This window comes from Dermacentor albipictus, chromosome 1 (assembly GCF_038994185.2).
Source record: "Dermacentor albipictus isolate Rhodes 1998 colony chromosome 1, USDA_Dalb.pri_finalv2, whole genome shotgun sequence".
NCBI lineage: Eukaryota > Metazoa > Arthropoda > Arachnida > Ixodida > Ixodidae > Dermacentor > Dermacentor albipictus.
Window position 1 is genome coordinate 522,831,006 of NC_091821.1, and position 22,026 is coordinate 522,853,031.

A 22,026-nucleotide genomic window follows, 5' to 3' on the forward strand; every position below is an offset into this window, starting at 1 on the left:
GACAGCCTATCATCCATAACTTACCTCCGTGAGGTAAGTGATCATAAAGTAATCCATGCCAGCTTCACCTTTGCCCCCATGCAACAACGAAAATCCAACAAAACTATACAGTCGCCGACCGTTTATTCGGACCTCACAGGGACTGCGGAAATGTCTGAATAAACAGGTGTCCGAAAAAGCAGATTAAGAAAAAAAAATGAAATCCTTTATTTCCACGCACTTATTCGGGCTCGGCAGTAGGCTTGGAAGAAATCGTGAATGCGCCGTTGCACGCTGTTCCGTTTACGCGCAATCAGAGAAGCCTGAATCTCGGAGAGGGTCGTACGGTCACTATAGGCGGCTGAAAGCACAGTCACTGCTTGTACTGTACACGCTCCGCATGCGACGGCAGCGTAGCACATGGTGCGTCATCGTCCGGTGGTGCAGCAGAAACCTGACGAATGATCTCGCCGTCGTCGAGTTCTGCGCATGTCAGTACAGCAGTGTCAGCACTTGTGAAGCTGTCAAATGAGACGGTGTCCGGAATCGCAATGCAACCACTTCGCAAGTCTCGGCAGAACATTTTCCGTGTCGGTAGGGAGCACATCGGAAGGCGACAAATCTTAGGCCTCCTGGCACCCGCTTGCCGGCATTCCGCAGCGCAGTCTGCACCGGCACTGTCGGCGCCATTGGAGACTTGACGCGATGTTTCCGTATGGGGCTCTTGCATTGCCCAGGGGGCGCTGCGAAAAAAGGTGCTAAAAAGCGCCCTCTGCGCTAAAATGGGTCGTACCAAGCTCGGTCGTCTGCTTCGGAAAGCACTTTTACAATATGGACCCGCCACTTTCGGTTGTGTTGTTTCACGGCCTGCAGCGAATAGCGGGTGCCGAAGATTTTTTCGGGGGTGGTACGCTGCGTAAAGGCAAGAAATTATGCAGTGCCGAATACGTGTACGCCGTTCAAGAATCAGGCGGCGAAGTTTTAGCACCGTGTCAATCGCAAGCGAAGCGAGTCGCGTACGAAGTGGAACTTCAGGTAAGGTTTGCACGCTAGCTGCTAGATTCAGGCGCACAAACGCGAGGAAGTGCTTGCTATAAATGAATCCACAGCAGCGATAAGCAGGCATCATGTGAACGGAACTGCTCGAGCACACGACGGTACGCGCCGCGATGTACGAACTGCTCGAGCGCACGATCGTACGCGCCGCGACGGCAGCGGTCTTTCGACATGCCACGAAATGGCGGGCCTCCTGCAATCTTTGTTGACTGCATGCCTCTAAACAAATAGTTATGCCTGCGCTGTAGTAGCGGCCATCTGTCCCTTTTAGTAACTGGTAATAACTGATGCACCGCATATGAGCTCGCACGTACGTGCGAATCGCGCTGCAGCGCGAGCTCGTGCACTGCTCGCTTGATGTAGGTTTTAATGACAGCGCTCGAACATCGATGGAGTGTCCAATACAGCCTTGCTGCACTGCCTCAATGTGCTAGCTTGAGATGAAGGATGAGCATATTTAACTCTCTTAACCTGTGCTGCTCGTAGTGGAGTAGTGAATTGTCATCGAATGAGCCCGACCATTTGTGCTCATTTGCACACACCTGGTCACTTCACCACTTCGCATCGGTCGAATTGTTAATTGTTGCTGTGGCCGGGTCTCGAATCGTGAATCACCAGCCATGCCTGCTGCTACGTCGGTCTGCTGTCGGGACTGTAGGTGCAAAAGACCGAACATTAGAATGCAGATAATCAAGCAAGCTTCAAGACAGGCGAAGCAGTCAGCATGGTGCGAAGTTTCGCTTACTCAGCGCGACGAACTGCAGCTATGCAGCGCGCCCGACGCTCCACTTCGCAAGGCCTTGAAGGAAAACGGCAGAATCTGACTTTGGGATTCAGGCCTTCTTGTTCATGGCAGCCCGCGACGAGAAGTAATGACGGTGATGCCTTTTCGAGGCTGGGCTAGGTCTCTCTGGATCAGCGTCACCGATTCCTTCTGCTCCTGGCATTACGTCGCACGGCACATGGAGAGTCCGTTTTAAACTATAGGCTGCGGCAAGCTCGCAGCGTGGTCTGCGTGGTCTGTGAGAAGTGACGAGCGTTTTCGCACTCGCAACAGGGCAGAAAAAAGTGCGAATCGACGCAAAACTCGGCCTAGAAACGTGCTTCGCCACAGCCAGGGTTCAATACGACCCAAGCTGGTACAACCCAGATGTCGTTTCCCGCGCCGCCACCAGGCGCCCCTACTATACCTCAAACTCCAGCGCAAGACCCCCATGCCGCGTTGGATCACCGAAACCTCTACACAGCACACAAAGCAAACACCACCGTGCCGACACCAGTTCACACCATGACCGGCTTTATTAATAAAGCCGGTCGTGGTTCACACAAACGAAAAACCGCAGCCTGCTCGCAGCGTCGTGCGCGAAGAAACAAATCAGCTGCTGGATTGTCTTGACGTGGCTTACTAAGCTGAAACCGGAACTGCTGCAGAGCCACTCTATTGAACTAGGCAGAAACGATGATGATGAGCGGGGATTTCCAGTAGCGCCACTTCGTGGGGCAGCAAGGAAGCTCCGTTCAAAACAAAAATGGCGTTCAGCGAGTCGAACCATGCACTGGTCAGAGTCGGTGCTTAGTGCTCTCGACCGAGTTGGCTAAGTAGTGTCCGAAAAATCAGACGAGAGGTTGCAAGGTGTCCGAACTTTCGGCAGTTGTTATACATTATGGTCTATGGGGAGAATGGCGGTGCCGCGATGCTGACCGAATAATCGGGCATGTCCGAATTTTTGGAGTCCGGAAAATCGGTCGGCGACTGTATGCCTATATGGTAAAGGGAACTACGAAGCTAGTAATTACGAGTTAGGCGACTTCTTTTCAACTTTCGAGATTTTGAGACATTATTCCATATGCACTTGCCTCAAGAAAACTGGACACTATTTAAAAATAAAATTAATGAACTCGTAAACAAACATATACCAAGAATAACTATGCACACCAATCAAAATAAGCCGTGGTTCACCAGAGCTTTAAAGAAGCTTGAAATCCAAAAGAAACGTCGCTTCTGGCTAGCCACGCATCTTGGTCAAAATACTACACGGCAGAGAACGCCTACCTGAGTGCCCTTCGCACTGCTAAAAAATCTTTTTATAACGTCGACCTGCCCCAGCTACTTACTCAAAATGCTCGGCAGTTCTGGCTCATTTTAAATCCCTTAGAAGCTCGTACCATCAGCGTGACGAATGCAGCAGGCGACACCTCCACGGACGCCGAGTGCGCTGATATATTCAACACGGCATTTCTTCCGTGTTTACAAAAGAAACTACCACCCCAGACTTTCCACTACCTACTAACATAAAATCACATATGCCACCCATTGTATTTTCGATAGATGGTATACCATCAATCATTGAAAAAAAGAAATTATGTACTTCTGGTGTAGACGAAATTAACTCAAAGATCCAAATGAATACTAAGCATATATCCGCGGCATGTTTCACTCTGTTGTTCACGCAATCATTGTCTACAGGTACTTTACCGGGTGATTGGAAAGTGGGAAAGGTCGTTCCAGTATTCAAAGCAGGTAACAAAGGCTCCCCCTTAAACTATCGCCCCATTTCGTTAACTAGTGTTCCTTGCAAAATCATGGAACATGTCATATACTCGCATATCATGAACTTTTTAGACTCGGCAAACTTCTTTACTCGGCAAGCCCTATACGAAAACCACATAGTTTTCGTATAGGGCTTTCATGTGAAACACAACTAGCTATCTTCCTTAATGATCTCCACGTTAATCTTGATAACAACGTTCAAACCGATGCCATCTTTCTAGACTACTCTAAAGCTTTTAACACAGTGCCTCATAACCGCTTGCTAATAAAATTATCTAGATTGAACTTGGATCCTCTTGTAGTACAATGGATAAAAGAATCAGCTTGTCAAAATAAAATGGGACGCCGTATACATGTCTCATACATCTGACGATGCATATGACGAATTCTTGCGCCTATTTCTTGATGCGTACATGAAGTCATTTCCATATATCGTTCACAAGAAAAGTAAAAAAGCGCGCAAGCCTTGGATAAATAAGGAATGCCTTAAAATGATTAAAAAGAAAGACAAGCTTTTTAACAGGTTCCTCCAAACGCGTAACACTGATGACTGGGACATATTTCGGACACACAGAAACAAAACTAATGCCTTATTACGGAATACAAAGCGAAACTATCTCTACAGTTACTTCGACATCGGGAGAAAACAGAAATTGGACTTAATGTGGAGGAAAATTAATGAGATGCTAAATAGGGTACCAAAAAATGCAGAGGTTGGTGAAATAACGCTGAACAATCAACTTAAACAAGGAGCTGAATTAGCAGAAGCATTTAATCACTACTTCACAAATCTAGTCACTAGCTCTCATTATCCGGAGGCAGTAAATGGGATCTCGAGAACTTCTACCAGCATATATATGAATCCCACAACTGAGAGTGAAATAAATAACGTGTACAAATCTCTCAAGAACAGCTTAACGTCTGATATCGACAACATTCAAATCAGGCCAGTAAAGTACGTTCTTGACATCATATTGACACAGCTCACGCATATTTATAATCTAGCTCTCTCGACAGGTGTTTTTCCAAAGAAAATGCAAATAGCAAAAGTTATTACGATTTTCAAGGGCGGAGAAAGAAACAACTTATCAAATTACAGGCCGATATCTATACTACCCGTGTTCTCCAAAGGTTTAGAAAAAATAATGTACGCTAGAATAATTGGGTTTGCCAACAAATACAATTTGATTAGTCCCACCCAATTTGGATTCAGAAAAGGAAGGTCCACAGAACTTGCCCTTGTCATGCAAAAAGAAATCATTCTGAAAGCATTCGATGAAAAACGCCTGATAGCTGGTATTTATATCGACTTCTCAAAGGCGTTCGACCGTCTAAACCACTTAACACTAACTAAAAAACTAGAAGTATACGGAATTAGAGGCACACCGCTCGCGCTTATAACATCCTACCTGCAACATAGAATGCAATGTGTTTGTATTCAGGGAAATTTATCTACATGCAAAGCAGTTACCTCAGGTGTCCCCCAAGGGAGCATACTTGGACCGCTTCTATTCAATTTCTATATCAATGACATTACACAAGGTAACCACGGCGCAGAGTACATAACTTATGCAGATGACACAACAATTTTTCTTCACAGTCATCATTATCAAACTCTTGAAAGTAAAATTAATGGAGCTCTCCGCGATTTACACAAGTGGAGCATAATAAATTCGCTTGAAATTAACATAGATAAAACAAAAGCTATTATCTTCACACCTAGACAGTCCCCTGCAACACCCACTTTGAATATAATCTTAGGGAATTCACGCATAGAAATTGTTGACTCAGTAAAGTCACTTGGTGTAATTTTCCAAAAGCATATGTCTTGGGACATCCATGTTAACCACGTTGCCACGCAAATTGCAAAGGCAGTAGGAATTCTGGCGAAATTCAAGTTCCACTTACCAACAGCTGTGAAACTTCATATTTATAACGCACTACTTTTTTCACATTTGAATTATTGCTGTCTAGTATGGGGCACAACCACGTTAACGAACCTGAACCAGTTGCTTATGTTGCAAAAGAAAGCACTTCGTCACATTGCATGCATTGAAAGTACTGCGCACACAAGACCTCTATTTTTAAAATACAATCTTGTTACTGTGCATAAATTATACCCTCTAAATCTAGCCAGAAAATATAAATATGACTCAGACGGTCTTCTACATACACTTTCAGAGTTGACACCACTCACAAGGTCTTATAATTCACGCAGCGATGATACCTGGAAAATACCCTTTACACGCCTTATGTTAACAAAACAAATGCTTCGTCACACGCTTCCAAAGCTGTTAAACGAACTTCATCAATACGGTATAAAATTAGAAACAACTGGGAACCGTGCAATCAAGGCATTTTTTGTTGCGAAAGATTGATCCATTTCTTTTGTATGAAAGCTACATATGTACAATTTTGTTCCAGATTTCCGAATTGTTATTTTTTTGCAGTGTTATAATTGTATAAAGCATCGTTGAATTTATTGTCATGAATGCCTGAAGGAATTATCATTGTTCAACATGTACACACAGTTTTGTATTTCCATTCTCTCACTGTATGCCATGTAAACGGGGGCTCGAAGCTTCTCAAGTGGATAAATCCACTTTTTTTCGAGCCCTCGTCTTCCACAAAAGAGATTTGTGGATGGAATAAAATTTTTTTGATTGATTGATTGAATTCCTTACTAATCGTTCTTGTTCGTCCTTGTCAATAATATCTCCTCCGAACCCCTCCCTGTCACTTCTGGTGTCCCTCAAGGCTCAGTCTTAGGACCGCTTCTTTTCCTAATATACATTAACGATCTTCTGCTGCATGTATCTTGTCCTGTTCGTATGTTCGCTGACGACTGTGTGATTTATCGTACTGTGACTAACATCTCTCACCAAGCATCTCTCCAGAATGACCTTAATTACATGCAGGACTGGTGCAACCGTTGGCAAATGGCCTTGAACCCTAACAAGTGCAAATTTATTTCAATTTCAATTTATTTTCCCATCTTACAATACAGATAGAGGGGTTGCAGAAAAAAGCTACACCAGGGCAGCTTGACAAGTCTACAAACCTAAAGTTGAGCAGGGAGGCAGTACTGGAACCTGTACAAAAAACAAACAAACAGATAAGTATATCAAGTAATCACTAAAGTATACATGAAACAGCGATACGTGCACACAAGTAAACTCAAGCCATATTCTTTAAACACATAGTATGAAGCTCCTCGCGCGAACAAGAAAACAAGTAAAAATTTACGAGAGTATAACCATTAAGAAGAGATGGAAGAATATCGTAATGTCGTAATCCTTATCTGTCTACTTACACAATTGCAAACGTCCCAGTAGAATCAGTTCTAGCCTATAAGTACTTAGGTGTAACCCTGTCCCACGACCTTTCCTGGAATGCGCATGCGACTAACGTAATCTCGTCCGCAAACAAGTCCCTTGGGTTTATGAGCCGTCACCTTCGTCATGCTCCACAGCACGTCAAACTACTCGCATACAAATCGTTTGTCAGACCACAACTGGAATATGCCGCCGCCATGTGGAACCCTCATCAAACATATATCATCAATGCACTCGAGTCAGTACAGAATTGTGCGACTAGATTCATCCATTCTTTATATTCATATAACATCAGCATTTCACACTTAAAGGCACAATCTAGCTTGGCATCTCTTGCTTTTCGCCGTCGCATTGCCACGCTCTCTCTTTATCGCAAATTTTTTTACAGCTCACTAAGCCGCCCGCCTTACGTCGCGCCATCATCTTCACGCATGTCACAGCGCACCAGCGATCAACTCCAAGTTTTTCGTCCTCGAACACGAACTGTCACTTTTCAATCATCATTTTTTCCTCGAGCTGCGAAGGACTGGAACGACCTACCCATTAATGTCGCTGCCATCACATGTCATTCACGATTTCTGGAAACTGTTGAAACTTATATTTCAATGTAACACCTGCCTTTTCTTGTGTTCACATGTTAACCACCCCTTATGTAATACCCCGAATGGGGTCTTTCAGGTAATAAAATGAAATGAAAAAGTAATAGCGCTTCTGAATAGCATTTTTGTCTGCTTTAGCTGGTGAAGAGGAAGCATTTACAACAACAAAATAAGTGCTCATCCTGTCTGGCTTTCCTTCTTGTGTCCTCGTTTTTTGTGCCTTTGGTCAAGGATGAACTCGCGAGAGAAAAAAAAGATGGCACTGGGCAGGTTATGTAATGCGCAGAATAGATAGCCATTGGACCATTAGGGTGACACAATGGGTAGAAAGAGAAGGGAAGCACAGTAGAGGACGGCAGAAGACTAGGTGTTGTGACAAAATTGGGAAATTTGCAGGTGCTAGTTGGAATCGGTTGACGCAGGACAGGGTTAATTGGAAATCATAGGGAGAGGCCTTCATTCTGCTGTGGACATAATATAGGCTGATGATGATGATGAATTCTTACAAACTTGCCACAATTTCAGTTCTTGTAAGAAATACCACTGATTGTTAAAGCTTATTTTGCTGCTTTTCTCTTGCCCGTTTTGGCAAATCCGAAATTGTCAGATGTGGAAGCAGCTCTGATTTAGTATCTGCTACAAGAAACTAAAAGCACTGTCAAACACTGCTTGGCGCAGTAACACTGTGCAGAAGTTCTGCCCCTCTAACTTTGCCTTCATTGATTGCGAGCATGTAGTCCATGCTCTGCAGGCACAGCTTCCGATTTCACCTTCCGATTTTTAGGATTGGAATGGCCTAAACGAAGTCGCCTTGACCCGCCATGGTCTTTTCTGGACGTTACCTGCAGCCTCAATGTACTCCACTTACCGACGAAACGCACCATTTCAACTGCCGTAGCCAAGTTTATTGTGCTGGACCACTTGAGCACTGTGTTTCAAAGCCATCTACAAGTGCACACAGACTGTTCGGTGTGCGCACAAACGGATAGCTGTGCAGCAGCATTCTGCATACCATCCCTTGATGTGTCATGGTCTGGCCGACTGGATTGCGTAGTTTCCTCTACAACAGTAGAAAGCGCCGCAATCACCGCGGCTTTGCAGAAACTACGGGCCTTTTTCGCACGAGATGTCGTGGTGCTGATGGATTCCAAGTCAGCATTACAGAGATTACATCGGGGCCTACCTCTAGAGAAATTTACAAGGCAGTCTCTGGCACTAATCGACGACCTAACGAGCAAAAGATTTAACATAAGGTTTCAGTGGATTTCATCACACGTAGGAATGGATGTAAACGAGGAAGCTGACGCCCTTGCAGGCCTAGCGCTGACGTGTCCCAAAAGTGAACGCTCCAAAAGCTTTTCGAAACCCTAAAGGTGAAATCCGACTTCACTTTAGACAGATGCACAAGAATCCACACGAATCCTGTGTGACTCATGGATTTACACGCGAACAAGCGACGCTTTTATACCGCATCAGGACCGACTCCGCATACACCCCAGCTTGGTTATTCAAGACTGGGCTTTGCGCTTCCCCACTCTGTGTTTTCTGTGGTGACATTGGCGACATCGAACATTTCATTTGGCTATGCCCGCAGTTTGACACAGAAAGAAAAGCGATGGTCGACAACCTACAAAAAAGTGGTCTCACGCACAGGACCTTTGAAGACGTTTTCCCCGGAGGGCCCGCGACATTCAGGAAGAGAGTGCAACGACTGTTGATAGCCTTCCTGCGAGACACGGGGCTCATCGACACCTGGTGGCACACCCCTGATCTCAACTCGAAGGAGGATCAGGCGGAACAATTGCCGGCTATGTATGCCAGGCTAACCCTGCCTGCTTCAACATCACCACCACCACCACCACCATGTGCATGGTAGAGGAGATTGCCCCCGCCGTGACACCTCCCCCCCCCCCCTCAGACCGCACTAGCCCTCGACTTGCTTTCACATTCAAGCTTTCCCTTTCATTCATGTCACTCTTTCTGCACCCATCTCCTGAAACTCTATTCCATGTAAAAGGGGGGGGGGGGGGGTTCGACCTCCCCAGTTCCCTCCCTCCTGGCTATGCCAGTGGCCTCTACTATACATTCCTGTGTACTTAGATGTAGGTGCACGTTAAAGCATACCAGGTGGTCAAAATTTCTGGAGTCCTCTATGGCATGCCTCATAATCAGAAAGTGGCCTTGGCACGTAAAACCCCATAATTTTTATATTATACATTGAACAATGTTTGTTTAAATGTATGCAGTACATTTCAAATAGGGTGCGGGAGTGGGTTGTAAACATGTAAATTCAAGGGGAAAAAACACTGACAAGGATTGTGCCATGCAGGGGACTCTTGGGTCCTTTGATGTTTTCCTTGCATGACTTTCGCATCTCCTAGGATTGGGCTACTCTGCTTGGCACGTGTGTGGCACTGGTAGTCGGTAATTGTGCAGTAGCATGAGAGATAGCATGAGCGAGTGCTCAACTTCCAATGCCTCCTGATAGGAGGGGCGTACTTGAGTGCAAAAGGAACCAGCGTCGTCATCTTTGGGTATGGGAACTCGCCACGTGGGCGACCAGGTGTGTGCTTTATGGAGTCATCTCTAGACGTCTTATTATTTGCTTGTGTGCACCTCCCTTCACATATCTGTCACATTCAGGACGGCATCGCTGTCCGGCAGAGGGCGAACATATTCACTAAATATCCTGTTGTGGTGAGTCGCTCTTCCTCAATTCGTCAGCGCCCATCAGCATGCTTCATTAGTTATAATTTGGCAGGTTGGCTTTATTTTTTAAAAGGCGTAATAAATGCCCCTTTGTTTGTTTCCACTACCGTGTTGTTGATCCTTTGCCACAAGGGCACGCTTGAGATCCCACAGCTTATATCATATAGCAGCATAGTACATAGTCTAGATTCTTCCACAGTCTAATCTATGTATGATGAGTGAATACAAGTGTAAATGTGCTGATGTTATGAAGTGCCGCTGATGTTCAAGGGAAACAGCAAGCATCAGAAGGCACTGGTACAGTGAAACCTCGTAATAATGAAATCGTATCCAACATAAGATACCTTTGTTATATTGAGTACGCACTGATAAACATCTTATGTGTACTCGATTATGTCAGGGTTCAAAATTCTTTTCGACCATCACTAGTGTGCGGTGATATTGTAGGATAGGCCTCAAAAAGGGCTCTGCTGACTTGTTCCAGGCCCAATATTTGTGTGTACAAATTTTTTGGTCTTTCTTGTTGCGAGGGTACTGCTTCCCTAATTTTCGACCAGGGCACGTTGCTATAATCAGAATGAAAGAGAGGGAGGGTTGTTCAGTGCTAGCTGGTGGTTACTGTTTCGTTATGTCTCCTATAGTGGACAATAAAGCACTGGACTTTTGTTAACGGAGGTTAACTGGGTTTATTAAGCATGGAGTACACAGGAATGGGTGTGGTTACATGGAGGTACATAGAGTAGAGTGTCTTGAAACGGGGCAGCGGCCGACAAGCGGGAGAGCCAGACGCAACTTGATATGTCGTCTGCTCAGAGTTCATAGAGGAGGAGGGCTGCTGCAACGGTGGGTTTGGAGGTTTCAGAAGGGGCATGTGGCCAGCACGTGCGGGGTGGTGGCGCCATCTCTTGAGCCTTCTTGTAACATCCTTCCTTTTTTGGTGATAACCTTTCAACCGACGACAAAATCTTCGAACCTCTTGGGAAGTCTTGTAATTCTTTGAGGTCTGATGGTGTTGCGGTTTGCCTGATTTGTCGCGCAGGTATCCTCTTCTGGTTGTGGTGTAGTGTTGGGCTGTTTTTGTTGGCTTTTGTCGGCAGTCGCGGAAGGTATTGGTCTGATAAATACTCAAATAAATACGGGTTCCTTTCGAGGAACCCGTATTGGTTTCCTTTGTAGCAATTGCTACGAACGGGTGGATGTCTCATTTTCCCTTCATTCACTCGGTTCCTTCGCAGCACGCTTTCACCAACTTGAACTTCATACGACCTTTCGTCAATTCTTCTAGTTATTGTCCCTTTGACCCATGTCCTGCCTTTCAGTGGTCGCACTGTGACACTTTGACCTTCGCTTAGGCTCGGCAAATCCTTGGCTTGTCTGTTGTAGTACAGCGTTGCTTTTTGCCTTTTCGCCTTTCTTTTCTCGCTCACGTCGACTGCTTTAGGTTGCAGTAGCTCCGATGGGGTCGGCAAAGTCGTTCTAGTGCGGCGGCTCATGAGTAATTGCGCTGGACTGGCGTTGAGTCCTTGCAGCGGAGTGTTTCTCTAATCAAGAAACGCCATTTGTGGATCTGAGTGGCTGTCTTCTGCTTTCTTGAGCAGCATTTTTGCCGTTTTTACGGCTGATTCAGCCATTCCATTGGAACGCGGGTATCCTGGGCTTGACGTTTTATGTTCGAAGTTCCAGCTTTTCGAAAAGTTGTCGAATTCCTCGCTGGTGAATTGTGGTCCGTTGTCGCTTATCAGGATTCTTGGTATTTCGTGTCTTACAAAGTGAGACTTTAGTTTGAGTATTACTTGAGTGGAGCTCATTGATTTCAGTTGGTCAACTTCCCAAAAGTTGCTGTAGTAATCCACTGTGATCAAGAAGTTATTTCCGTTCAATTCGAAAATGTTGCATCCAACTTGCTCCCATGGATAGCTTGGTTCTGGGTGAGGAGAGAGAGTTTCTCGTTGCTGGGAGTGTGCATGCTTTTGGCACACTTCGCACCCTGTGATGAGGTCTTTTAATTCTGCATTCATTCCTGGCCAAAAGACACATTCACGAGCGCGCCTTAGACAGCTCTCAATCCCAAGATGTGATGAGTGAAGCGTTGCTTTGATCTCACCTCTCAGAGAAATTGGTACGATTAGACGTAATCCCTTGAAAATGAGGTTGTCTTCAACTGTAAGCTCATCTCTGTATGTGAAGTACATGCACGTGTCTTGGGGTAGTTGACACTTATCTTGTGGCCAACCTGACAAGATGATTGCTTTCAACCTTTGCAGTGATTCATCTCTCTCAGTTGCAGACCGAATCTTTCCCTGGGTTTCTTTTCTCACAGGAAGGTAGTGCAAGATGTTGATGTTTTTAAGTTCTTGTTCATTGCTTTCGTTGGGAAGGAACGCACGTGACATCGTATCAGCCAAAAGTAATTCTTTGCCTGGTCTGTGCTCGATGACAATGTTGTATCTTTGCGTCTGAAGAATCACGCCTTGCGACCAGCGGGAGAGCCAGACGCAACTTGATCCAATCGTTTCTTCAGGATCGCTTGTAGTGGCTTGTGATCACTGATGATCTTTGTTTCTCTTCCGAATGTGTACTGGTGGAACTTGTTTACTGCAAAGACAATAGCCAACATTTTCTTTTCAATTTGTGCATAGCGGCTTTCTGTCAGTGTAAGTGCTCTGCTGGTGAACGACATTGGCTGTCCGTCTTGAAGAAGAGCTGCTCCGAGTCCAAGATCGCTTGCATCACACTGAATTTCCAACTGCTTTCGTGAGTCGAAGTAGGCCAGAATTAGAGCTCTTGTCACAGCGTCTTTTGCCTTTTGAAATGCTTCTTCTTGGGTTTTCCCCAGTGCCATGGTGTATCCTTGACAGTGAGCTTTCTCAATGGCTCTAATACACGCGAAATTTTCGGCAGGAATCTGGAGAGATAGTTGATCATTCCGCAGAAGCGTTGTATTCCCTGAACGTCGACTGGCTTTGGCATTTGTTCAATTGCCTTGACTTTATTTGGATCAACTTTTAGTCCTTCTTTTGTCAGCAGGTGTCCCAGGAAGACAGTTGATGAGGCTCTGAGCTGAGTTTTTTCTTTGTTGAGATGAATTCCGATTTGTTGGCATCTCTGGAGTAGACTCTCTAATTTCTTGTCATGATCTTTGACAGCATCTTTTTCAGTTTCGCCCACTCCATAGACAAGAATGTCGTCTGCAACGCAGAGAACTCTGCTAAGTCCTTCAAGTGCCACTTGAAGTCTTTTCTGAAAAATTGCGCTGCTTAGCGCAAGTCCAAACGGCAGGCGGAGCCATAGATAACGACCTTTTGGTGTTTGAAATGCGGTCATAAAACTTGACTCATTATCGAGAGAACATTGCCAGTAGCCTTCTCGCAAATCTAGTTTTGAGAAGATTTTTGCTTTGGCAAGATCGGGTAGCACATCATCGAGGATGGGCAATGTGTGACATTCTCGTTCGAGAGCCTCGTTCAGTGCTTGTGGGTCAATGCATATTCGCATTTCACCATTTTTCTTGGTTGCCACAACCAATCTGCTCACCCACTGCATTGGCTCTGCTACACTTTTAATGACACCTCTTTTCTCCAGGCTTGCCAATGTTTGTTCTAATTGCGGTTTAATGCTGACAGGCACTCTACAACTTGTTATCGCTTTCGGAAGCATATCTGGCTTGGTCACCAATTGTACTTTTCCCGGGAGTGTTCCTAGAGTGTCACCAAAAACATCTGGGTATTTTTCCACTATGTGATGAGTGAAATTTTGTTCTGGAATTTCGTCGATTCCAGCCACAAGGTTATAGTCTATGGTTATTAGACCCGTTCTCTCAGCTGTCGATCTTCCGATGAGAGGAGTGAAGTCATCTTTAACCACTATGAATTCCACAGAATGTCTCTGTCCGTTTGCGGTTGTAACATCTAGTTGCGCCTTGCCTGAACAGTGAACTTTGCTGCCATTTCACGTTCGCAGTGTTGTTGTGCACAGTTGTATTTGCTGTTGCTTGACGTGTCTAGCCGGGATGACGTCAACAGCTGCACCGCTGTCCACTTGAAACTTTACTTGTGTTCCGTTCACTCTCAGAAATGTGTGAACTGAGCTTGGTTTGTGGCTTTGAACTGCCAGTATGTTCTCATCCTCGCTATCTACTGCCAGGCCAGCAATTACCTTGCTGCTTTTACAAATTGCTGCGAAGTGATTTCGTTTTTTGCACTTGCTGCATGTTTGTTTCCAAGCTGGGCATGTTTCTCTTTTGCGCTCGTGGCTACCACCGCAATACCTGCATTTTGGTACGTTACCTTTTTGTGGTTTTCCTTTCACGCTTTTCGAGTTGGCATTAGTGCGATGGATGAATTTCTTCACTGCATGCACGGCCTCGCTGCTTGAGGAGTACCCTCTTTATATGCCTTCATTTGAATTTTCATTGCTTTGTGTGCTCGACACACTTTTTCAACGTTCTCTAGGGTCGGATCTTCTAACTTGAGAATGTCTGCACGGGCCTTTTCGTCATAGATACCACAGACGATCTGGTCGCGGATAATTTTTTCTCTTTCGTTTCCGAATCCACAATCGCGCGCCTTGAGCTTCAAGTCTGTTATGAAGCTGTCGAACTGCTCTTCCTCCCGTTGCATGCGAGTTCGGAAGATGTATCGCGAGTACAGCTCGTTGTGCTTCGGTAAGAAATGCGCGTCGAGGAGGCTGATGACATATGCATAGTTAAATTCTGGGTTTGGTCTTTCCTCAGTCGATCCCCCGAAGTCCAAAGTGTTGTAGATATCAAGCAGTGAAGAACCACTGACGGTCAAAAGAAGTGCTACTTGCCGGCCAGATGGTGCTCTCGCTGTGTTAGTTGCTTTGAGGTACAGTGTGAAGCTCTGCTTGAAGGCTTGCCATTGTTCCGCAGCGTTTCCTCTGGAGTCGAATTTCGCAGGTGCAGGAATCTTCTCCATTGCTGATGGGCTGACGTTAGAACTAGTTCACTTCTGACACCATGTTTCGTTATGTCGCGTATAGTGGACAATAGAACACTGGACTTTTGTTAACGGAGGTTAACTGGGTTTATTAAGCATGGAGTACACAGGAATGGGTGTGGTTACATGGAGGTACAGAGAGTAGAGTGTCTTGAGACGGGAGAGCCAGACGCAACTTGATATGTCGTCTGCTCAGAGTTCATAGAGGGGGAGGGCTGCCGCAGCGACGGTGGGAGCGGAGGTTTCAGAAGGGGCACGTGGCCAGCACGTGCGGGATGGTGGCGCCATCTCTTGAGCCTTCTTGTAACAGTTACATGTTGTGTTTTCTCTCAAGTCTAATTGACGAGCATGCTGAAAAGCTGGGCTAGTAGGTGAAAACCACAGGTCAGCAGAATAAGCGAACATTCACTCATACACGTACATAGTCAACATTTTTGCAGTCGGCTATGTGCTCATTCACACTCGTGTACGCTCGCTCACTTCCTACTCACGCCCTCCCTCATACTCGCGCACATAATCATGTTCACTCCCACTCACACACGCTCCCAGTCACAGACACTTACAACTCAAAATAGCAGTCATTGAATTTTGTTTGCATTCACGCCAACCATCACTCACTCCTGTTCATGCAGCGCTCTCTGACACTGCATCTCACACCTCTGAAATCAATATGTAGTGAGTATTAGTCACTGTACTCGTGAGTAAGTGTGCTAACCTGTGGTGAAGACTCGTGGCCCATGGTGCTTCCTCTTGTCGTCAGCGTGCGCAAGTATTGCTCTAATTGCATGATGTCCTGCTCGTTTGTGCAGCTTAGTAGCTGATGTGGTGTTGTTCAACTCGCACTTCAACCGGGACTCGTTCCTGTCAGCCGTGGAGCCGTTCCTGAACCGCGTGCCAGGTGCAGGCCGCCTGGGGCCCCTGCGGTGCCGCTTGGAGGCCAAGGCACGTGTGCTGCCCTTTCCGGTGGACGTGCCACCATGGGCCCCATCGCCATGCAGAGACCCTGCAGCGCCCTTGCATATAGTCTGGCCTCACCGGTGGTCAGTGGTGCACTTGCCGGCATATCTGTTACCGAGCAGGAATTAAATGTGCTGGCAAGATTGTCTGAGTGTAGCTATCAGTATTAGGCTAAACATGATTAAAAGGGATGCTTGTTTGGTTAGGTGTACTGGATAAGATAAATATACTTGCAGACGACTTTTCCTGGCTACGAAGGCAATGTTATGGAATGCTTGTCATACTGATGCTGAAATTTGTCCCACAGTCTGTGATGTAAAAACATGATTATATTCATTTTAGCATGTAATCTGAAATGAAATGCAATATTCTTGAGTTAGTGCAGGCATTTTATTTTTCAATTTGATCTCGGAAGCTGTGGCACTAGAAAATTATTGCATGTGTAATCAAGAAACCACACTGGGGCAACACCACAAGCGGTTGTTCGGTCAGCTTCTTGCTCATCACACAGCAAGTGGGTTGAAGTCTTGAAGCCTGCAACACTCAAGCTTCCCACTGTTCTGTCCATGCCTGACAGGACCATCCAGCAAGGCACAACCCGTTGGTTGTTATGCCCCGTGGACTGCGCCATCTTTAGCAGTCAGGATGTGGAGGATCGGTTGGCATCCTTTGAAAGGGGGAGCCCTTCAACTAGTGGGGTGATATGCTACGAAACCACACAATTCTGTCTAACGGACATAACAGACCATTGGTTTCAGAACCACGTATGTGGGCTTGCCGCTTGAACTGCTTTTAAGAGTTCAGAAATATTCGGCAGCCCCACTGTGCTTTATGGGGAACAGCGCCTATGTAGGCATGGGTAGCAGCAAGATGAGAACTTGACGAGCTACATACATGTGATTGACATACACAAGATCTCAAGGACTGAATGAGAGAAGATAAATCGCATAATGAAAGACAACTCTCTCCAATCGTTGCTGGTAAGAGTCGTATCCTGTGTCGTGAATTTGTGCTAGAGATTTGATGAGCTGTACAAACTTATCTCGGCAGCCGATGCCAACAGACAATTGTTTCCCCACCTTGGTTATTAGTTGACCTGGGTATGCTGGTGTCACAGATAAGGGAATTCATACCAAAAGTGGCCAGGCAGCTATCGTCTTTGCCAGCCATGCAAGCGCTTGCACATTATGTGACTCTTGCAATCCGACAGATGATTCAAGAGCAAGTGATCATGGCCTTGTGGCCTGCCTGTTAGTCAATCGACACAGATGCACAATTCTGTTGGCACGCCACTGTCAACTCCTGTTGGCACGCCACTGACATGTCTTAGCAAAGGCATTTGCCAGTGTTAACACGGGGATGGAAAATCAGGATGATGAGCAAAACGAAAACAAAGTAAAAGTCAGGGCCAATGTTTTGACAAGTGGACTTGTCTTTTTTAAGGCGACATATGCTTTCCTCGGCACAGTATGTATAAGTACAGTTCTTCTAAAGGGGAGGTGGAGTAATGCAGGTGGGCAAGGCAACGAACGAGGGCTTGTTAGCAGGGAGGGGGTAGGACTGAAAAGAGAGGTGTGCTATTCAATGTCGGTAAAGGAATGAGGTAGCGTCGTGTGTCAGCCGGTTGGCGTGTCATTGTAGGTTCCGTTTTTCACGGAAGGGGCCTGCACGATGGGAGTGCGGGGGGTATTATCTCCTCTGTTGAAGGTATGAGCAGGTAATCTGCCCTCCAACAGAGCAAATAATCCCCCCCCCCTCCAATCGTTGAGGCCCTTTCCACGAAAAAAGGAACCCATTATCTGCTGTGATTTTTTGCTAGTAAATTGCTTGGCTTGTGTCTGATCTTGTAGCATCATTTTTGGCAATCCGTAGTGCATCGTACAGCCACATGCCACTGCTGCCTTAACAAGTGGCAAGAAATCAAGATGCTGATTTCTCCGCACACTGCAGGCTGCACATACATTTACGCTTCCATTTTGAGATCTTTTTCCACAAAATGAGTATGATTACCACAAAATGTAAATAGCATTACAGAATTATTGACACTAAAACACGTTAGCATGACCATGCACTCGTACATTGTCAATAGCATTGGACCACATTAAAAAGAACATGGCAGATGGAAGCAGCTTCCCGTGGATAATTTAATACTGTCATTCTCAATTCCAGACGTCAAACTTGCAGTAAAAATGCACCAATGTTCTCCTTACTTTTCTGTGCCGTTTTATGCATTGAAGCACAGAAGTAATTGAAATGCTAGTGCATTTCATTGCAAATTTTGGAAATCATTATCGTGGAACTGATGTCATTCCGAGAATTTGTTTCTGGAGGATAGGTCTTGTGAACTCCCTTGGTAAAATTTAGAAATATAATATGCCCTAAAGTAATTAGTCAGAAACTTAATTCATGTGATTTTGTCAATTAGTTGAGTATACATTTTGATTTGTCATGCATGTAATTTCTGCCTCTTCCAGTCTTCCTTTCCAAATTCTGACTCCTCGATCGGAGGGCGGGCGATTTGAACTGCGCTAGAGGTACACGGACGCTTCATAACGCATCTTCTCTTAAAATAAGTCTCTCTTGGCACGAAACAAGCGTTTCGAGGTTTCTGTGACGGTATTTCAACAGTCCACGTTGACCTAATAGTAGCCTTTAGTGTCCCTTTAATGATGCCCACAAGATTGTTGTTCATTGCTTCAACACTAAGGTCCTCTTCCCGAGTTAAAGCGGAATACCTGTTCTGTAGCTTGATCTAGAATTCCTCTATTTTCCCTCTTACCGCTAACTCATTGATCGGCTTCTTATGTACCAGTTTCTTCCGTTCCCTCCTCAGCTCTAGGCTAATTCGAGTTCTTACCATCCTGTGGTCATTGCAGCGCACCTTGCCGAGCACGTCCACATCTTGTATGGTGCCCGGGTTAGAGCAGAGTATGAAGTCCATTTCATTTCTAGCCTCGCCGTTCGGGCTCCTCCACGTCTACTTTCGGCTGTCCCGCTTGCGGAAGAAGGTATTCATTATCTGCATATTATTCTGTTTTGCAAACTCTACTAATAACTCTCCCCTGCTATTCCTAGTGCCTATGCCATATTCCCCCAGTGCCTTGTCTCCAGCCTGCTTCTGGCCTACCTTGGCATCGAAGTCACCCATTAGAATGGTGTATTTAGTTTTCACTCTACCTATCACCGATTCCACATCTTCATAGAAGCTTTCGACTTCCTGGTCATCATGACTGGATGTAGGGGCGTAGACCTACCTCTACAACCTTCATTTTGTGCCTCTTATTAAGTTTCGCAACAAGACCTGCCACCCTCTCGTTAATGCTATAGAATTCCTGTATGTTACCAGCTATATCCTTATTAATCAGGAATCCGACTCCTAGTTCTCGTCTCTCCACTAAGCCCCGGTAGCGCAGTACGTGCCCGCTTTTTAGCACTGTATATGCTTCTTTTGGCCTCCTAACTTCACTGAGCCCTATTATATCCCATTTACTGCCCTCTAATTCCTCCAGTAGCACTGCTAAACTCGCCTCACTAGATAACGTTCTAGCGTTAAACGTTGCCAGGTTCATATTCCAATGGTGGCCTGTTTCCAATTCCAATATTCCAGTATTCCAATTCACCAGCACACAAATAACAACCATTCACACTCCGTTGGTGGTTGTCACCTGCTGTTAAAATTGTGTGCTCAACTCATCTGACTGCTTTTAAATCAACAGCACTTGTCATCGGTTCAGAATTCCTAGGTGTGCCAAATGGATGAGGTGGCACAGACTGCCACTAATCTCGTCCACTTAAGCAAGTTGTTACACATGTGCGGTGAAGCACATTCACTGTGAAGCAAAGACACACCTTGTCTTTTACAGTCCTCAAGGATTGCTAAATGCCATACACAAATGTGTTGTTTCCCTTAATTCTGTGTTGTCCTTTGTTTCCATGCTATGCAGTTACATCATGGATTACTTTTAACTTGTAGCCCAGTGTGTGCTCATCACAACTAAGAAGCATGGACTAAGTTGAATCAATCTGTGGTGCAGGGAGCATGACAAGGGTCCCGAAGAGTTTGTGCAAGCACTACTTGAACTGCACCGACTGGACATGTGCTTCCATGTGTCCTTCCTGGGACAGAAGTTTGACGAGCTGCCTTGTGAGTCGCTTCAGCATGCTGACAATACTCCCCAAGCACTGCCATTGTTAATTTGTGTCCTACGCAGGCACCATTGTAACACAGTCACACCACATCACAGTTTTTCTAGACTCAGCGCACGAAAGCTGGCCTGCTGAAAGCGCTCCCAAAGTATAATATGGCATCGCTTTTGATTTGGCTGTAACTAATTGAACAATTGGTGTGCCTGTACCTTCATATGTACGCCGCTGCTTGATAGGCATCGCTCAAGGCATGTATTGTTTTGCAAAAGTTCCTGTCAACCAAGTAGACCACCAAGCTGCGATGGCATAGCATTCCCTTGAATACAGTCAAGTCCATTTGCCCATATCATCCACTCTGTATGCAAAGCATGTGGAAACTTATTTTTCCACAGCATTTACACGAACAACTCTAATATTGCTGTTTCTAGTATGTATGTTAAAACTTTTTGTTCATGCAGCTAGCAGACTCACCATCATGCCACTTGCTCCTCGCATGTTGCTTGTGTATGCTAGTGCAGCGGTGCCTTGCCACTCCGACATAATCACCGCTCGGGCTGTGCCACTGCATCGTTTGCCCTTGGCGACAACCAACATGGCAGCTGATGTAGGTCCACCACCATTTCAAGGTTCTAATGACATGTTTTCCTTAGCTTTCCAAGTGCTTTTACAGAGGTGAACTACAGTTAAACTTCTATATAACAAAGTCGTTAAAATTGGCAGTTAGCTTTGTTATATAGTAATTTTGCTATAGAGAAATTCGGCCTTTTATGCAGTAAGTGTGGTCGCCGATGAATTCTGATTACATTGAACAGGCTGCAAAAAATTTTCTGAAATATTGGGCAATCGAAGCATGCAAAGTTATATTAGAAAAAAAATTAATTTTTTGAATTTGAGAGTCAGCAATCAAAAATATAGTTTCATGCCGTGTCGACAATGTCTTCACGTCGGTGGTACAAAGTGAAGCCAACCACACTTTCGTGTCCACTTCGCCCTGGCGACTGATAGCGTCGCCTGCAGTGCGACGATTCTGTCCCAAAAAGTGCGGGCAGCGAGGAGCAAATGCGTTGTCTGCCTCTAGCCTCAACATGTCTCTGAAAGTTGAGGTTACGCAATTTCCAGTACTGAACGTACGGGAAGATAGCACACATGACGCCACGCTATTTTGGCATGCCCATTCCAAAACGGGGCATGCGTGTTGCATATGTGCTCAGCTATGCTGGCAGCTGTGCACGGCTACGACCGCACTAAAAGAGGTGCTCTAATCTGCCCCCAACTTCCTCTCACCCCCCCCCATCGTGCACGCACACTTGATCGCGTCAAGGCTAGCTTCCTACACCCCCCCCCCCTCTCCTTGCTCATATGGGAAGACTGCGCTTATCAAGCCATCTTTCTTCTTAGCTCATTTACACATGCTCTCACTCTCACCCAAAGCATACAGTATGCAGAGCGTGATAGCATTTTATCGTACTTAGACTTTATACGGAATATTACGCCGCTCCACTTCGACGATCACTCTTAGTTGAATGCTGCACGATTTGAAGCTGCAGCCACTTGTCATTCAACCACTTGACCATGTGCGTCCTCTTAAGTTTCTATTTATTTCTCGGTATTCCTTACTGACAGCAGTGAAATTTCATTATACAGTTAAGCCTCAATAAAATGAAATCAGTATAACTGCCAATTGGCTTTGTTATATAAAATTTTTGCTACATTGAAATTCAACCTTTTATGCAAAT

The 22,026-nt window shown here is 45.5% G+C and overlaps 1 protein-coding gene across 19 annotated transcripts in view; it reads left to right on the forward strand.

Moving 5' to 3' along the window:
* LOC135908131 (tRNA-queuosine alpha-mannosyltransferase) overlaps positions 1-22,026 on the forward strand; it is a 219,909-nt gene that overhangs the window by 24,520 nt on the left and 173,363 nt on the right. For 17 of the 19 annotated variants that reach the window (XR_010566214.1, XR_010566215.1, XR_010566216.1 and 14 more), the window contains exons 2-3: positions 15,997-16,227; positions 20,179-20,288. Coding sequence is in view for 15 of the 19 variants with exons in the window: in XM_065439892.1 (XP_065295964.1) it covers positions 15,997-16,227; positions 20,179-20,288 (341 nt within the window). In the remaining 4 variants the exon portion in view is untranslated. The remainder of the gene's footprint in view (positions 1-15,996; positions 16,228-20,178; positions 20,289-22,026) is intronic. The other 2 variants (XM_065439895.1, XM_065439896.1) reach the window with 1 other exon arrangement.